Source organism: Nematolebias whitei, chromosome 16, assembly GCF_014905685.2.
Source record: "Nematolebias whitei isolate Nwh7 chromosome 16, NemWhi1, whole genome shotgun sequence".
Lineage (NCBI taxonomy): Eukaryota > Metazoa > Chordata > Actinopteri > Cyprinodontiformes > Rivulidae > Nematolebias > Nematolebias whitei.
Window position 1 is genome coordinate 37,203,029 of NC_056513.1, and position 18,655 is coordinate 37,221,683.

Genomic DNA, 18,655 nt, shown 5'->3' on the forward strand with positions numbered 1-18,655 from the left:
TATATCTCAGTGATATATTGTCCGATCTGCATCAGATTTTTGGTGCTCGACTAGTGAGGACTTATGGACACAGTGGTGTTGTTGTTTAATATTTGACTCAAGTGCGCCCCCTAGGTAAATCAAACTGTTATATCTCAGTGATATATCGTCCGATCTGCACCAGATTTTTGGTGCTTGATTAGTGAAGACTCATGGACACAGTGGTGTTGTTGTTTAATATTTGACTCAAGTGCGCCCCCTACATTATTACAATAGTTATATATGCTGAAGTAACTTATGTCAAAGGTTTGGCGAATGCGCACTCCGGAGAACGGGCGCGTGACGGTAGCGTGAGCGTTCTCGATGGCGACTGGGAAGAGTTGCTGGAGTTCCCGCGGTCGCCGTAAGGCCGCAGCGGCGCTTCGCTGCGAGGGCCTTCAACGCTGCTTGCAGCTTTAATTACATGTGTTACTTTGCTTCCCCTGCTCCCAAATTACTGTTGAGTATTGGTTTGGATATTTTATCATACTGCTAGCAATAGGAAACTTAGATAAATGCATGTGGCCACATCTTAACTTTTACTGAAACTCTCTCTCTCTTTCAGTCTGTGACAACGCGACGGAACGATGCCTCTATGAGATGGACCTTAATTGTCCTACCAATTCGTAGTCATTGTTAAAGACGCAGGCCAACAAGTTGTGGTCCTTTTAAAATACAGGCATCCACTGTGCGCTTTGTAACCAACTGACAGAGAATTACATTTTTAGACATTGTATTGCGTTTTTTCACTAAGTTGTGCTATATTTATCTTATTAATGGCTCATTTGATTGCTATTGTTATATCACTTAGACAGCAATTTTGTTAAACTTATGACACAGGGTAAGGATGATTGTGAGAGTGCACTGGAACGCCATCTTGGTCTTCGTCACAAGGGGCGTGAGGCGTTGTGCTGTTTTTACCCCGCACCACTATACCGTTGCCCTGGGGATTTTTGCAGCACAAGTTCTGGACACTCGTCAGGGACAGATGTTTGTAGCCAAAGAGGTGGTCCCCAGGGGGAAATGTTGTATAATGTCATATTTTTTGCTGTGCTCTGACATGAAATATTTCTCTGTGTATGGTAAAAAAACTGCAAAATCATGATGTACGTCATAGAAGTTCATGATGTGCGTAACCCCTTGTACAAGAGAACCAAAGACTGTTGCTATCTTGCCGGAACAGACCACATTCAGCTGGGGCAGTGGGCGAAAAAACGAGACCATGCCAGACCACATCCAGGAACATCAGCTAAACCAGAGAACAACATCACGATAAGGACATCCCAATGTAACTGATAAGGCTGTATTTAAATGAAGCAAATACATTTGTAACTCAGACGTGTTAGATGGATGTAAGGTGCATGTGAGACGTCTCCCTTTCCAGCACTGTGAAGGTCAAATAAATCTTTGTCTGAATTCAGAACCACTTCTCAGGCTGTGTTTTTGACTCTGTCTTCCATCCACTGAACGATCTCAGGTTGAGGCAGTTTTTGAGCTAAGTGTTTGAAGGTTGGTTCTCAATGTTTGATTAAGACCTCAACAGAGTAAAGGAGGCCATCTTTGTGAAAAGAAATAGTCCATCATTAAACAGAGGTGGAGGCCTCCGTGTTCAACTGTCCCCCTCTTACAATGCTGTTATTGCTAGTATCACTCAGCCCCCTGTGAATAGTAAACAGACATCAGGGTGCTAACTCAACTTGACTGAGGGTGCATTCACACCAGCCCTGTTTAGTCCATTTTAATCGAACTCTAGCTCGTTTTCCTAGAAAGTCCGGTTCGTTTAGGGAGGTGTGAACGCGCCATCAAACTCTGTCACGGAACAAAAAGGCGAACTCTGGCCCGGGCTAAAACCTAGGTCTCGGTCCGGTAGAAGCGAACTCCAGCGCGGTTCGAGTGCAGTGTGAATGTAAACAGACTGGACCCCGCTCCACAGGGTAAACAAACACGCATTGCGCATGCACAGAGAGAACATGCAAACTCCACCCAGAAAGGCCCCCGGACCAGGATTTGAATCAGCTCCCTTCTTGCTGAGGCAGCAGCTCTACCAACTACGCCACCGTGCCTCTCCACTCTGAAACTCCTTGTTCATTTGTTCTCTCTTATAAAAAACAAAATGAACAGGTTTGTTTCTTTTGAAGTTATTTTAAAGCTCAAATGAAATCCCTGACCTGATTATTTTAAGATGAAACTGAGCCTAAAAAAAGCAAAAAAATAATTCAAAGGGACTTTCACAAACTGAAGCAGTTCAGAGAAACTGACAAACAATATTTAAAGTCATTCCTAAATCCTCTGACCATTGAAAGTATTTTTTTATTTTCATAAAACCTTAAGTCACTGATTTTCAGAAGACGTTCAGAAAATGGACTCCGTGTACGAATCTCTTCTCTACAGTTTGCATCCTGGTAACGATTTGCTCAAAGGTTTGGTCAAAGAAACGAAACGTCTGTCAGAAAAACAACTACCAGTGGAGCTGAAGAACCCGTTTCCCTTCTGAAGGATGCGAGACTTAAATCAACTCGTCCTCGTTGATTGACAGGTGATCGAGGATCAGATGAACGCTCTGCGGACGTCAGTCGTTCGTCCTCCGGTCGCCCTGCGGAGATCAGATGGAGGTCGTCCTGTTGGATCTGCCATCGGACCGATGGGGTCGTAGCGGGGGCGGGGCAGCGGGCCGTGGGGCAGGTTGGGCCACTGGTCGTACTCCCCCCCAATGATTCCTGGCAGCAGAGGGAAGAGGGGGCGGGGCACAGGTGTGATGATGTCACGGAAAGGGAATGGCGGCAGGTGGAAGTGACGAGCTGCACGGTGGCGTTCAGAGCGACTTTTATGTGACTTTTTGTAAAGCTGAAAGGACAAACAAACACCAAAGGCACTTAAGAGGATGTAAACAAACAAAAACAGAAGAGCTTACGAGAGCCTCAAAATGTCTCTTCTTCTTCCTCTAAAAATAAATCTAATGCTGATCAACCTACCTTCAGAAACATCTTTAAACCGGAAAGATTAACATAAAGAAACACACTTATGATCTGATGATCTGATGAAATGAGTAGAAATATTTATTTTTGCCTTCAGGAGGATTTAACTGTTAGAAACATCCTCACCTCCTTCCAGTCTGTGTCTCTGGATCTGCTGCCATCTGCATCTAAACAAACAAACAAATCATTTATCAACATCATCTCAAACAACAAAGTTAATCAGGTTTCCATCCATCCATCCATCATCTTTTACCCGCTTCTTCCATTTTGGGTCACGGGGGTCGCCGGTGCCCATGTCCAGCAATCACTGTGCGAGGGGCGGGGTACACCCTGGACAGGTCGCAAGTCCATCACAGGGACACATAGAGACAAACAACCATTCACTCTCACTCACACCTAGGGACAATTTAGAGTTACCATTCAGCCTAACGTGGATGTTTTTGGTCTGTGGGAGGAAACCAGAGTACCCGGAGAAAACCCACGCATGCACGGAGAGAACATGCAAACTCCACTCAGAAAGGCCCTCGGACCGGGATTTGGACCGGGATTTGAACCAGGGTAATCAGGTTTCAGGTTTCGACCTTGAAAAACTAGTCCATGCATTTATTACAACCCGAATGGACTACTGTAACTCGCTTTATGCTGGAGTCAGTCAGGTCTCTCTCTCACGTCTCCAGCGTGTCCAAAATGCTGCAGCTCGGCTACTAACATGAACTCGCAGGTTTGAGCACATTACTCCAGTTCTGTCCTCTCTTCACTGGCTTCCTGTGCGTGTCAGAGTTGATTTTAAGATTCTTCTGCTGACATTTAAGTGTGTTAATGGCCTTGCACCATCATACCTCTCCGACCTCCTTCATCCTTATACTCCTTCTCGGGCCTTGAGATCATCAGACCAGCTGCTTTTGGCCGTATCAAAAACCAGCTGAAGCTCAGAAGAGATCGGGCGTTTTCAGTCATGGGCCCTAAACTCTGGAACAATCTGCCCATCAACATTCGACAGGCCACCTCAGTCTCTATTTTTAAATCTCTCCTCAGAACACACCTGTACTCATTGGCATTTAACACAGTGTGATCTCATTTGGTATTTCGTTGTTGATGATTGTGTTCATTCATTTTGCTTTTACTCCCTGACATTTAACGCAGAGTGATTTGATTTAGTATTTCATTGTTTCTCATTATATTTCATGTTTTTATGCTTTTATTCATGTTGCTGTAATATGTTGTTATTAATATTTGATGCTGTGGTCTTTTTTGGTAAGCACTTTGATAACAGTTACTGTTTTAAATGTGCTATATAAATAAATGTGACTTGACTTGACTTCAGTCTCTGCTTTTAAAGCTCTCCTAAAAACTCACCTATACTTATTGACATTTAACATAGGGTGATCGGATTTAGATCTAGTTTTGCATTGATTCTGATTCTGTTTATGCTTTTGTTATTATTCCTATTTAACACAAGGTCATCAGATCTGATTTAGTATTTCATTGTTTCTAATTATGTTTTCTGTTTTATATTTTTATTCCATGTGCTGTAAATATATCTTGTTACTTTTTATTTGATGTTGTGACATTTTTGTTAAGCACTTTTTACGGGGCGGCTGTGGCTGAGTGGTTAGAGCAGTCGTGCTCCAATGCGAGAGTTGAGAGTTCGAATCCACCAGCAGTCACATGTCGAAGTGTCCCTGGGCAAGACACTGAACCCCTCTTAGCCTCTGATGTGTGTCCCATCAGTGTATGAATGTGATCTAAAGCACTGATTAGTCTCATTAGAATGATTTGCTCAATTAGCTTTGTAGAGATCTAGTAGAGTTCTGTATGAATGGGTAAATGATGCACAGATTGTAGAGTAAAGTGCTTTGAGTATCTTGAAATAATAAGATAGAAAGGCGCTATATAAGTACGGTCCATTTACCATTTCCATTTCACTTTGGTAACAGTTTCTGTTTTAAATGTGCTCTATAAATAAATCTGACTTGACCATTTTTTTAAATAAAGAAAAGGTCAAACATCCAACAGATCAAATCCATTAAACTCTGGACTAAATTTTAGATCAGGAAAGGTAAGTTAAACAATTAAAAACCTTTTATAAGTTTTAATATTGTTAAACAAATACTTGTTATTTTTAAAGACTCAAGAATTTATTAGCTTTTAGCTACTTTTAGCTAGCCTTTTGCATCTTTGGGCTTTAAGCTTGCAGTTTTAGCTACAGTGCCTAGCAATATTCGGCCCCCTTGAACTTTTCAACCTTTTGCCACATTTCAGGCTTCAAACATAAAGATATAAAATTTTAATTTTTTGTGAAGAATCAACAAGTGGGACACAATCATGAAGTGGAATGAAATTTATTGGATGTGTCAAACTTTTTGAACAAATAAAAAACTGAAAAGTGGGGCGTGCAATATTATTTATTCGGCCCCCATGCATTAATACTTTGTAGCGCCGCCTTTTGCTGCAGTTCCAGCTGCAAGTCTCTTGGGGTATGTCTCTATCAGTTTTACACATGGAGAGACTGAAATTCTTGCCCATTCTTCCTTGTAAAACAGCTCGAGCTCAGTGAGGTTGGATGGAGAGCGTTTGTGAACAGCAGTCTTCAGCTCTTTCCACAGATTCTCGATTGGATTCAGGTCTGGACTTTGACTTGGTCATTCCAACACCTGGATATGTTTATTTGTGAACCATTCCATTGTAGATTTGACTTTATGTTTTGGATCATTGTCTTGCTGGAAGATAAATCTCCGTCCCAGTCTCAGGTCTCTTGCAGACACAAACAGGTTTTCTTCCAGAATGGTCCTGTATTTGGCCCCATCCATCTTCCATCAATTCTGACCATCTTCCCTGTCCCTGCTGACGAAAAGCAGGCCCAAACCATGATGCTGCCACCACCATGTTTGACAGTGGGGATGGTGTGTTCAGGGTGATGAGCTGTGTTGCTTTTACGCCAAACATATCATTTTGCATTGTGTCCAAACAGTTTGATTTTGGTTTCATGTGACCAGAGCACCTTCTTCCACATGTTTGGTGTGTCTCCCAGGTGCTTGTGGCAAACTTTAAACAACACTTTTTATGGATATCTTTGAGAAATGACTTTCTTCTTGCCACTCTTCCATAAACGCCAGATTTGTGCAGTGTACGACTGATTGTGATGGACTTGCGACCCGTCCAGGGTGTACCCAGCCCCTCGCACAGTGATTGCTGGACATGGGCACCAGCGACCCCCGTGACCCAAAATGGAAAAAGCGGGTAAAGAAAATGGATGGATGGATGGACGACTGATTGTTGTCCTATGGACAGACTCTCCCACCTCAGCTGTAGATCTCTGCAGTTCATCCAGAGTGATCATGGGCCTCTTGGCTGTATTTCTGATCAGTCTTCTCCTTGTTCCAGATGAAAGTTTAGAGGGACGGCCGGGTCTTGGTAGATTTGCAGTGGTCTGATGCTCTTTCCATTTCAATATGATTGCTTGCACAGTGCTCCTTGGGATGTTTAAAGCTTGGGAAATCTTTTTGTATCCAAATCCAGCTTTAAACTTCTCCACAACAGTATATCGGACCTGCCTGGTGTGTTCCTTGGTCTTCATGATGCTCTCTGCGCTTTGAACAGAACCCTGAGACTATCACAGAGCAGGTGTATTTATATGGAGACTTGATTACACACAGGTGGATTCTATTTATCATCATCAGTCATTTGGGACAACATTGGATCATTCATAGATCCTCACTGAACTTCTGGAGTGAGTTTACTGCACTGAAAGTAAAGGGGCCCAATAATATTGCACGCCTCACTTTTCAGTTTTTTATTTGTTAAAAAAGATTGACACATCCAATAAATTCTTCACAAAAAATTAAAATTTTATATCTTTACGTTTGAAGCCTGAAATGTGGAAAAAGGTTGAAAAGTTCAAGGGGGCCGAATACTTTCACAAGGCACTGTAGCTTTGGTCCACTCTTCCTTTCTGGGTCGCAGGGATCATTGGTGCGTTTCTGTAGTGTTTTGGTACAATCAGCTTTAATTTGTTTTTTGTTGTTGTTGCTACTTTTAGCTAGTGTTTTGCTTGTGTTCTGCTTCTTTTAGCTTCTGTTCCAGCTTCAGTAAACTTCAGCTGCAGTTCGGCTCTCGGCGGTCTCACATTTTTGCAGAAAATGAAACTTTTTTTTAGTTTCCAGTTTAGTTTTGAAGACTTTAGCTTCAGTTTTCAGTCAAACCAATAAATCATTTGTTGACAGAAACAAGAGGAGCAGAACGTTTCTCACCCGCAGCTGTCTGTTGAAGACAGTTGAACGTCTCACCTGTGAAGTCGCGACGGTACAGGTGTCTCCACAGCATGGAGTCTGCAGCGGCGGCGCTGAAGTGTCGGCTGACCGCGGACAGTCGGACCACAGAGCGGACGTCCAGCAGGCGGAGGACTCGGAGGAGGAGCTCCGGAGGAAGAACAGACAGACCGAACGCCGTTGGCAGAGCCATGGCTGAAAACAAACCGTTTGTTCTGTCATAGACTGGATCTTCAAACCATCAGGAAGATCAACAGGAACATTTCATTTCTCTTCTCAAACCATGGCTTACAGAGAAGTTTTAGAACTTCAATAAGACACCTAAATAGGAGTTCAAACATGTGGTTAAAACATCAACATGCAGCTTAAACAAGCAAAGGTTTCAGCAAACGTCAGATTTTTAAAGTGTCTCCAAAATGCAGCTTAATTCAGTTTGAACACAAAAACTTAAATTAAAATTTCAATCTGTTGCCTGGAATTCAAACTGAAATGTTGTTTTTTGTTCATAAAATCTGTTTCAATCCAAATTACTTACAAATAAATTTCTAACTACCCAGTATATTTATTTATTAACCTTTATTTAACCAGGCAAATCCCAATGAGAGCACAGATCTCTTTAGCAAAAGAGGCCTGGGCCTGAAGACAGACTAACATGCATGTTTTTAATCTGTGGGAGGAAACCGTTGGTTACGTACTGTAACCCCAGATTCTATGAGTATAGGCGTAGCCCGTTAAGAGCTGTCGCTTAGTGGGTTTATCCCGTTATGCGGAGCATTACATTGAAAAATTTAGTCCAGGCCCACCTGCTGTGTGGGCCCCACCCGGTCCGTATAAATTACGTTAAGAGCGGGAAATCAGCTCCCAAAAATAGCTTTTTCTTCAGCCATTTAGGAGCCAGTGAGGCCCGACGCTTAAAGGGCTACGCCTATACTCATAGAATCTGGGGTTACAGTACATAACCAACGTTCTATTTCGTATAGGCTTCGCCCTTTAAGGCTGTCGCTTAGTGGGTTAAGGGCGAAGCGGATGTTGTCCTCGCCTCACTGGGTCCATTCGAACACAGTATGAAGCAGAAACTTACCCAAAAAACGTCTAGTCACTCAGCTCCCATGTGCGTAATTACGCATTGCGTAATTATGTATGCCATGCACAGACGCATGTTGTGTAACTATGCATTCTGAATGCATGAACGCCCCGGAAAACTTCAACGGGGAGGGAAAAAAGCTGAAAATAGCCATGAACCAACCAGTTTACGGCTGAACAGTATGAACAGATTAATAATAACAGGAGAGCTGATTATTAATCAAATGAACTGGTTGGTAACAATAGTCGTGAACTGATTAGTGACAATAGAACCAAAATAACAATCACAACTTGTGACTGATAACATCTCACACTGTAATGCATGCAGACAGATGTGAGTAAAACGGAGTTCCATGAAACAACAATATTCATTCTGTAAAACACTAAGGACAGAATGTGTCATGGAAGGAGCCGTCACATCACGTAGATAAAAGTGAATAAATGAGCAGGGTGTTGACCACGCGGCCGCAGTGCAAAATGTCCTACATTGACATACCATTATGCAAAGCAGTCGAAGATGCGATACCCCTGGTCGAGTGTGCTCTGAGGTTGACAGGAGGCTCTAAATCTGATGCTCTGTAAGCTTCAGAAATGGCCTCACACAGCCAGTGTGACAAGCGCTGGGTGGATAACGGGCGACCTGCAGATGCATCTCCATAATGCACAAACAAATGTTGACGCATTGCAGCTGTGCACGCTATGTAACACGTCAACGCCTGCACAGGACAGAGGAGATGAAAAGACGCTACTTCTTCTGATCTGTGTGTGAACGATATCGCTCTTGATTTAAAAGAGCTCGTGATGTTTTAGGCATAAAAGCTGGGTTGGTCTAAAATCAGCTGAGCTGCCGTCAGCCTGAATTCTGAGACATGACGGAGCGACAAAGAGAGCAGATAAATAACTCATTCTCTTAGCGGATGTTAAAGCCAGCCACAGGGATGTTTAAAGAGACAAGAATTTAAGTGGAACCTGATCCAAAGACTCAAATGGAGCTTTGATCAGGACCTGCAGGACCAGTATTAAATCCCACTGTGGAACAAGTGGGTGTGAAACAGGCCTGCGTCTCTGTACACCTTTTAGAAACGCTTCATCAGCGGATGATTAAAAACTGTTCTGTCTCAGAAACCTTCGTGTCAGGAAGAGATGGCTGCAGCGTACGTTTTAATCGTGCTGGACGCCAAATTTCTGTCCATCAGCTGCTACAGAAAGGACAGCATGCCACCTAATGGACATGAGGTGGCCTCTACACCCTTCTCTGTACACCACCGCTGAAAAGCTGTCAGCTTGGTGTGTACATCACTGTGGTAGATGCAGCACGTGAAACCTGAATTGTGCGCACTACATCCTGTGGGGGACCCAGACTCTCTAAGTGGATCCGTTCAGCGGCCAGACCCACAGGTGCTGGCCTATTTCTGGGTAACTCCTGGTCGCTCCTCCTGCCTGGAGGAGAGCGTCCTCCCTCCACGGCAGTTTCCACTGGCACACCGACAGCAGGCGTTGCAGGACTGGGAACCATGGTGCGCTCACGCGTTCGGGGGGCCACCAGGAGAGCTGTCAATCCCTCCTCCTGAACTCGGTTCAAGAACCGTAAAATCAGAGGAGCTGGAGAAAAACACGTACAGAAGCATTTTGGGCAATGGGCTGTGGGCAAACGCATCCACCTCCAGCGGTGGTTCGTCTCGTGGGCTCAGAGAAACGTATAATTGACACTGAGCGTTTCTCGTGTCACAAACAGGCCTACAGCTACTATATCAATTTGAGACAAAATGCTCCGTCAGAGGATGATTAAAGGTTGTTCTGTCTCCGACAACTTTGAGAAAAGAAGAAAACATGGCTGCAGCATACGATAATCGTGCTGGGCACCAGATTTCTGTCCATCGACTGCTGCAGAAAAGGACAGCATGTCGTCCAGTGGACATGAAGTGGCCTCTACGCCTTTCTCTGTACAGCAGAGTTGAAAAAGCTGACCACTTGATGTGAACAGTGTAGTGGTGGTTGTAGCACGTGACTCCTGAATCATATGCACTACATCTTGAGAGAAAACCATCTCCTCAAAAAGATCCGCACAGCGGCCAGACCACAGGTGCTGGCCTATTCTGATTAATTCCTGATCGTTCCTCCCGCCTGGAGGAGAGCGTCCTCCCTCCACGGCAGGTTCCACGAGCGGCCTGATAACAAATGTCGTAGGCCTGGGAACCATGATGCGTTCACGCACTTGGGGCAGAGGAGCTGCCAGTCCCTCCTCCTGAGCTCGGTTCAGAAAACCGTGATATCAGAGGGAGAGAAGAAGGTGAAAAGGCATTACGACCACAGGCTGTGAGCAAGCACGTCCACCCAGCGGTGGATCGTCCCGTGGCTCCACAATAATTATAGTTGACATTGAGCGTTCTCTCATGTTGCTACACGTCCACAGGCGCTGGCAGGATTCTTCCGTGTCTGAGCCATAGCTCTGGATGGAAGGTCCCAGGTCCCCGTGCTGCAAAGGACCGTCTTTGGACATCACATCCGCCACGTGTTCGGAATACATGAGATGTACCCACTCCAATGGAGAGCAGATTGGGTGTGCCCCACACAGCATGTCTCACAATGTGGCACATGGGTTGAGCGCATACATTTCCTGCCAGTATGTATGCAACAGTCACTTGCTGTCTGTGTGAATCAAAAAACCCTGATGATTCTGCAGCTCAAGGTCAGTGTTGAGTCACATTCAAAGATCCCGTGCGACACTCCAAAAACATTTAAATGAGCTGCTGTGTGGAGAACCACAGCGCCCCCACAGCTTGTTAAATGTGTGTGCCTCTGTGAGAAACTGACGTGTGACGTAGATCTGCTGACGGAAAACAGCTGATATCACTCAACCGGTTCACGTGAGTTGCACTACTGCCACCTGTCTGTACAAACTGCTCAGCAGCAGCAGGTGTCCAGATAAAGCAGAATTAAAGCGGTTTGGGCACATAATGGAGTGTTGTTTCTCACAGTTCAGAAATTGACAATCTAGAATAAATCTCATCTTTCCAGTTCAATGGGACCAGGAAGTGATGAGAGAGGGACCTTGTGTTTTCCTCTCCTTCCGAGACTCTAGAAATTACATTTAAAACAGAATTTCCTGAGCTTCTGCGAGAGGGGACGAGATCTGTTCATAAATGACAGAAAAAACGTCACAGAGTTCCTCCACACCGGGGTTTGAACTGAACTGCAGCATGAATCCACGGATGAAAACGGTTCGCCCATCCGTCTGGAGTGCGCGCTCATTGCCACCCGTTTATAAGTTATAAAGCGGGCACGCATTTATGCTGTGAAACTCACATGCATGCTGATATGAGCTGGAGCGCGCTGAGTGAGAAAGAAAAAACACGCGCGTCCCCGAGCATGCAAAACGCTGTGTGTTGCTGATGCTGCGGGACGCAGCTCATCTGTGTTGTGCTCACGTTGTGTGCAGCTGCTCCGTGTAAACGCTCGGGAAGCGGGTGCACGTATGAGCCGACGTGCCCTGAAGGGTCGTGTGTGCGCGTCCTCATCCATGCGACGCCTTAAGCCAGGATTGCCGCGGGGGCGCGCGTTGACACTGGTGCGGTCAGGAAGCAGCGCGCAGCATCGGTGGAGCGAGGTTACCACTGGCTCGGTCTGCAGAAACATGTTCATTGTTGGCTGCGAATCACGTGAACTTTTGAGTGATTCCACGAGCTGCAGTATTAATTCAGAAAATCTTCCTTCGAGGATGCAGGAGCCAAGCCGCTGGGAGGCTTGTGAACCTGCTGACGCCGCGGGAGCGCGCGTTGGCAGTGGTGCGGTCAGGAAGCAGCGCGCGGCATCAGTGGAGCGAGATTACCACTGGCTCGGTCTGCAGAAGCACGTTCATTCTTGGCTGCGAGTCACGTGAACTTTTGAGTGATTCCACGAGCTGCAGTATTAATTCAGAAAACCTTCTTCGAGGATGCCGGAGCCGAGCCGCTGTGAGGCTTGTGAAGCTGCTGACACCGCGGGAGCGCGCGTTTGACACCGCTGCAATGAAAAAAATGTGTGTCGCTCCTGCTGAGAGCGAGATACGTTGCTGAACTCATACCACGGTCTCACGTTAACGTTGACGTGAACGGCGGGCGCTGAGAGCTGCGTGCGCGCTTTCATGCCGCGGGAGCGCGTATCGGCACCGCTGACAGTGAATGAAAAACAAGCTTAAAAAGGCTCATTCGTGATGAGTGTGTGTGATGGGGCCGCTTGTCAGATAAACCATGCTGACAGCCTGGCTAAAGGACATTTGATCATAAAATGATGTTATTTTACATCGTGTCATCAACACACCTCCAGCAACCCGACACCTGGTTACCTTCCCTTGAGCTCTGTTTGTTGTCCTGGAGGGCCCCCTGTTGGCGAAGTCCGGGTAAAAAATGAACTTCCGGATGCCGGGGACGTCTGACGGGAGGGGCTGGCGTAGCAGAGCTGGGGAGGCGTTGTGCAGCTGTGGAGCATCTTGAAATGATCTCTCGCTGATGAAAAGAGGACCTCCAACAAAGCTCCTGCAGCTCTCCTGAGAGGAAGGTGGAGTGACGAGCCAGGAGAACCTCTGGGACCTCATTCTCCGGCTGCGATGCGGGGCGGCAGACAGAAAAAGAGGCGCACCGGTTGAGGATGATGTCAGCTGCCCTGTAGACGAAGAGTACTTCAGGGGCCAGCAGCGTCGTTAGCAAGCAGCCGCTACGAGAGCGGAGCGAGCCGAAGGACAGAGGGCCACCGTCTCTTCCCGCCTCTGAACGTGTACGCCAACAGCGTAACGTGTTGTTCGCTGCGGCCGTGTGGAACACATGCTGGTGAGCTCAGTTGCAGAGCGGTGTCACCGTCTCGGTTATGCTAACCGGAGGCATGGGACGCTGGTCCACCTCGACATCTTGCTCCAATGAAGCCTCCATCAGGCTCGGCTCCAGGGGGCACGGAGGGACTTTCCGCTCAGTGAACCCCTGCTCTGGAGATGGGTGCGGACTGTGGAGATCGGTCCCCCAATCTACCAGGAAAGAACCGTCTGTGGCCTCGCCCGTAGGACGTCCTGTTGGGAACACGAAGCCATATGGATCAAGATGGTGAGCCGGAATGGAACCCAGTAAACAACCTTCCTGCCGGATCATCCGAACTGGCGGGAAAGGCGTGGGACGTAAAAAAGGGTCCCTTCATGTCAGCCGCCTTCTGCGTTACGCCGGGCAACCCCTGAGGGCGCCGTCGGCCAGGAGCGGTGTGATCGCCGATGCGAAACGAGGTGGGATGGGATGAGCATTCACTCAGCCCCCCTCCACCGACACTACGCTCTCCAGGAGGGAGAGAGCAGCGAGAGGCTGCAGCTGAGCGCCGCCTGTCCCGGAGGAACCATCCGATTCGCTCCGAGGGTCGGCGATAAGAGGAAAATTACAAGATGGAGTTGTCCAGCAATTAGTGACCTGTCACTGAGAAATATTCCTCGGCGCTTACCTTGAAATAAGACTGCTCGTCAGCTTCTCCTCGGGGAGGAGAACTCACCGGACGCCGGAGGTCGACTGCCGGGCCAAGCATTCTTAACAAAGGTTGGTCATCTACACAACTTTCCTTCTTCGTTCTTCTGACAGTGCTATTAGCTCGCTGAAGAAAAAATGGGAGCCGATTTCCCGCTCTTAACGTAATTTTTACGGACCGGGTGGGGCCCACACAGCAGGTGGGCGTGGACTAAATTTTTCAGTGTAATGCTCCGCATAATGGAATAAACCCACAAAGCGACAGCTCTTAAAGGGCGAAGCCTATACGAAATAGAACAGAGTACCTGGAGAAAACCTATGTAGCAGAGAGAACAAGCAAACTCCACACACAAAGACCTCAGGTCCAACCAGGGATTGAACCCAGGACCTTCTTGCTGTGAGGCAACAGTGCTAACCACTGAGCCGTCGTGCTGCCAAATAAATACAAATTGCATCCATGTTTCTCACCTGAGAGGGTTTTATTTTTAATAAGGTGATCATTTATATCGATTTCATAAAAACATTATGTTTTGGTAATGCACAATGGGAAGTTTTCTTCAGTGATTTTAAAACAACAAAAACAACAAAATACCTAAATAAAGCACATTTCTTTGTGTTTTTGTCATTTTATTCATAAATATCTTTAAATGTGTGGTTAAATCGATGACAGCAGTGTGATTGTGGTTCTGAGAGTGGCGGACATGTTTACCGTCTCTGGCGGCGGCGATCAGCGGAAACGCCAGCTGGTCTTTAATCATCTGAGAAAGTTTTTTCAGGTTTCTGAAGGCTGCAGCTGCACTTTCTCCTGAAGGAGAACAGAGACGGTTAAAAACTTGTCAGAAAGTCTAAGTCGAACCCCCTTAAACTACTGAACGGTGGCTCTACCTTGCCACTCGCCTGTCACGTAGCTGGAGGCGTTCAGCTGCAGCTTCCGAACAACGTCCACGGTTTCTGTCACCTTCAGAGTCACTACAGGAAAAGAAAGAGCAACATGTTTTGTTCTGGAGGTTTTGGAGCAACACCAACGTTGATGATAAAACGTGAACGTTTGGAGTTAGAGGAGCGTGGGATCACCGTTGACAACAAGCAGCGGGCCCATGTTCACGGCCACCACAGAGATCAGGCTGCTGCCACATAGAGAGTGGGAGTACGGCAGCCTGCAGAGTCCAGCTGCAGACCTCCACCCTTCAGGCATCTCCTGAGGCTTCAGCTCGCCCCCCTGAACACAGAACAGGAACGTGACGTGCCTGAAACCGGGTGTTAACGTGTGGCCGGTCTCTGCAGCTTCACCTGAGGAGTGAAACCGGTCTCCAACATGATTTGGTGCAAGGCCACTATGACGGCCTCGTTGGGACTGCTGACCCGGGCCGAGTGGTACAGGCGCTCCAGAGAGAGCGGAGCCTGGCCCTCCTCCACCTCGCTGCACAGCATCGGCTCCCAGACCCGGGCCGCTGGTTCAGATTCCTGTCTGCTGCAGGTCTGCAGGGGCTCTGTCAGCGCTGCAGGACTGCCGTTATTTCTGTCCAGCTGCTGGATCATAAAAACACATCCTCAGGATCCTCTGACAACAAGCCGATCCATTTATCCACAGAGCGTCAGAACCACAGAACAGAAGTAAAACAAAAAGCCCAAGTCCTGAAATAAAACCACATTGTCAGGTGAACGAGGAGCTGCTAGACTGTTGGATTTTCAAAACAGTTTGATTTGTTGACAACACAAGATTTTTTACTACAAGAAAACTGAACAAAGTTCTGCAAAAAGACAGAAAATAACTTTACTGAAGTTTACTGAAGAAACAAAAACGTTTCTTTCGGCTTTTCCTTCTTCAGGGGTCTCCACATCAAGTCACCTTCCTCCATCTCACTCTGTCCTCTGCATCCTCTGTCCTCACTCCAACTATCTTCATGTCCTCTCTGCATCCATATATCTCCTCTTTGTCTTTTTCCTAGCAGCTGCATTTCTAACATCCTTCTACCAATAAACCCACGCTGCTGCACTAATAAGAACTAATAGAAGGTCTCACATTACACCGGTTTTACCTTCTCTACGTTGGCTACCTGTCGAATTTAGAATTAATTTTAAAATTTTAGTCTTAACTTGTAGAGCTTTAAATGGACAGGCCCACCAGTACATCACTGAAATTTTGACTCCTTATTCTCCAGCCCGCACCCCTCGGTCTTCAGCGCTGAACCTCCTAAAGGTCCACAAGACCCGGTTTAAAACTCAAGGTGACCTGTCCTTTCAGGTCTTAGCCCCCAGATCGTGGAATGCCCTGCCCTGGTCTCTTCATGTGACCGTCTCCGTTGATTTCTTTAAAAAGCAGCTTAAGACATATTTATTAAGACAAGTTTTTAGTTAAATGTTCTACTTACTACTTTTTTTTCTTCTGAACCCATCCAGAGGACGACTTACCTTTTTTACATTTTTCTACCTGGATTATTGAGCATGCATCAGGATGTTTTACTTACCGTTTTTTTAATCATCTGTTCTTACCGTTTTTATTTTATTTTATTTCAAGCCTGTATTCTGTATTTCTGTAAAGCACTTTGTGATTTTATCTATGAAAGGTGCTGTATAAATAAAGTTTACTTTCTTACTTATTATTCACATAAAACTTAAAAAAGTGACATTAAAGAAGAAAATCAGCTCATTTTTATAAAGAATTGCAGCCAATGAAAGCTCTGAGACAGAAAGAAGAAACGCTTCAGGTTTAAGATGATGACGCCAAACATTTTTATGCTTTTCTAACATTTATTGAACGCCTCACTGACAAAGCCAATTTTATTTTGCAGCTTTTTGTGGATAAAACCAAGAAAACTCTTTATTCAGGTTTCTGGTCTCTAAATTTAACCAAGAAATTAATGTGGGTTTTTTTATTGTTTTTATTTCAATATTTCTTGGTGTTTTAATATTTTGAATGTAGGACTGTTTCATTTGATCTCATAATAAATGAACTACTCTTTTCTGACGTTCTAAGTTTAAATGTGTAAGGGACAATAAAACAGCCAATTTATGTAAAAAAAAAAACATGTAAGAATAAAATAAGGACACTAAACTACAAGTAGAAGACAAAACATGCACAGTGTCTCCGCATTATTTTTACGTTTATTTAGGAAAAGACAACATTTTTGTTTCTTTGCCTTCTTTTATCCAGATGCTGCTTCTCTTTTTACTCGTTTTTTTATCTTTTGAATCATATGTTCTTCAATTAAATAAAATTGGTTCGTGAGTTTTTAAAAATATGTTCCCTCAAACCTCCTTCTTCTGAACACCGTTGTTCTTCTCTTGTCTTTTAAGGCAGACAAAAGTGCATTTAATTGAAGAAGCTGATGAATAATCTGATCTAAATATATTAATATATTTAACAGTCATGAAATTCTAATGGAAAACAGGTAAAGAAAAAAAAAAACTGTCCAGATGACCTGACTGAACTTTGTTGGATTTTTATGCCTGGATTATTGAGCATGAACTTTGATAACTGACAACAGGTTTTATTAAGTTAGTCATCTGTTCTTGTTACAAACTGCTGTTTTCTAATTGAACTCATAAGTTTACACTCAGATGTTGTAAAGTTCTGTTTTATAAATGATAAAGGTTGTTTGAATGTTGTAAAATAATAAACCACGACTCTGGTATTACCCACCAGTTTCTTAAGGAGACAACAAGGACTTTTAATTTTGAAACAAAAAAACATCTCTTTTCTGATCTCACCTGGCAGGTGGTTATGCTGGTGGTCTGCTGGAAGTTAGTTGTCCTGCTAGCGGAGCTGATGGTCGTCTCTGGGGTTGTCGTGGTGACCAGTGGAGGATGCGGCAGCAGGACGCAGATCAGATCTCCAGAAACGATGCCGCAGGAGGACAAGGTCTGCCCGGAGTCTGAAAGAAGCTCTGAGCCGTTCAGAGACAGACTGAACTCGGTGTCTGTGCTGAGAGGAAAGAGGTGAACAAAAGAAAAGGATCAGTTCACTGGACAATTGGGATAAATAAATCCATCTCGAGTCCTGACCTGAGTCCATAAGAGGACAGTGCCTGCTTAATGAGATCTGAGAGTTCTTGCAGGGTGGGTTCTCCCCCCGGTAACTCCACCTTGCTGGTCTGACGGTTGATCCGAACTCGCAGCTTCATGCTGGGGACAAAAAGCAAACAAAACAAACTTTCTTCATGATCACCTGACTTTTGTTTCTGTCAAGAGAATGTGACGCAGCTCAGTCCACTCCTAACATCACAGACGGAGACGCTCCACCAAACTTCACAGTTTTCCTCCGGTTTAAAGTTAAAAATAAAAGTTTTATTTCGTTTAGGCGTCGCCATTTAAGGCTGTCGCTGGTGGGTTTTATCCCGTCATGCAACGCATCACACTGAAAAAATTTAGTCCACGCCCACCTGTTGTGTGGGCCCCACCCGGTCCGTATAAATTACGTTAATAGTGGGTAATCGGCTCCAATTTTTCTTCAGCAAACGACTAGCACTGACCTTCAACATCGAGATGTCCAGCAACAACACCATTCGCCTGTGTCCGTCCTGCAAGACCGGCTACTTGCTGAGCTTCGACCGGCACGACACCTGCGAAGGATGCCTGGGTTCATGCCACGCCGCCCTTGCCTCCTCCTGCCACCTCTGTGACCTCCTCCCTCCGGAGGAAAGGTAGAGGAGAGCAGCCTTGTTCAAGGCTAACGTCGAGGAATGCCTCTCTGTGGAGGGAGACTGTTCGCTGGATGATGCCATCAACTTTTTTTACGCCTGCTCTCGGAGCGAAGCGGATGGTTCCTCCGGGACAGACGACGTCAGCAGCAGCCCCGCTGCTCACTCCCTCCCGGAGAGCGTAGTGTCGGAACGAG

The 18,655-nt window shown here is 45.7% G+C and overlaps 1 protein-coding gene across 3 annotated transcripts in view; it reads right to left on the minus strand.

Annotated features, from left to right (window-relative positions):
• Window positions 1-2,308: 2,308 nt before the first annotated feature.
• Window positions 2,309-18,655, minus strand: part of fbxo7 (F-box protein 7) — a 29,860-nt gene continuing 13,513 nt past the window's right edge. Inside the window, exons 2-10 of one of the 3 annotated variants that reach the window (XM_037689978.1) lie at window positions 17,824-17,943; window positions 17,530-17,743; window positions 15,109-15,345; window positions 14,893-15,037; window positions 14,704-14,787; window positions 14,528-14,623; window positions 7,280-7,456; window positions 3,120-3,160; window positions 2,309-2,862 (exon numbers count right to left, since the gene is read on the minus strand). In XM_037689978.1, coding sequence (XP_037545906.1) covers window positions 2,566-2,862; window positions 3,120-3,160; window positions 7,280-7,456; window positions 14,528-14,623; window positions 14,704-14,787; window positions 14,893-15,037; window positions 15,109-15,345; window positions 17,530-17,743; window positions 17,824-17,942 — 1,410 coding nt within the window. In that variant the 5' untranslated portion in view covers window position 17,943 and the 3' untranslated portion in view covers window positions 2,309-2,565. Of the gene's footprint in view, window positions 2,863-3,119; window positions 3,161-7,279; window positions 7,457-14,527; window positions 14,624-14,703; window positions 14,788-14,892; window positions 15,038-15,108; window positions 15,349-17,529; window positions 17,744-17,823; window positions 17,944-18,655 lie in introns of all 3 variants that reach the window. The other 2 variants (XM_037689979.1, XM_037689977.1) reach the window with 2 other exon arrangements.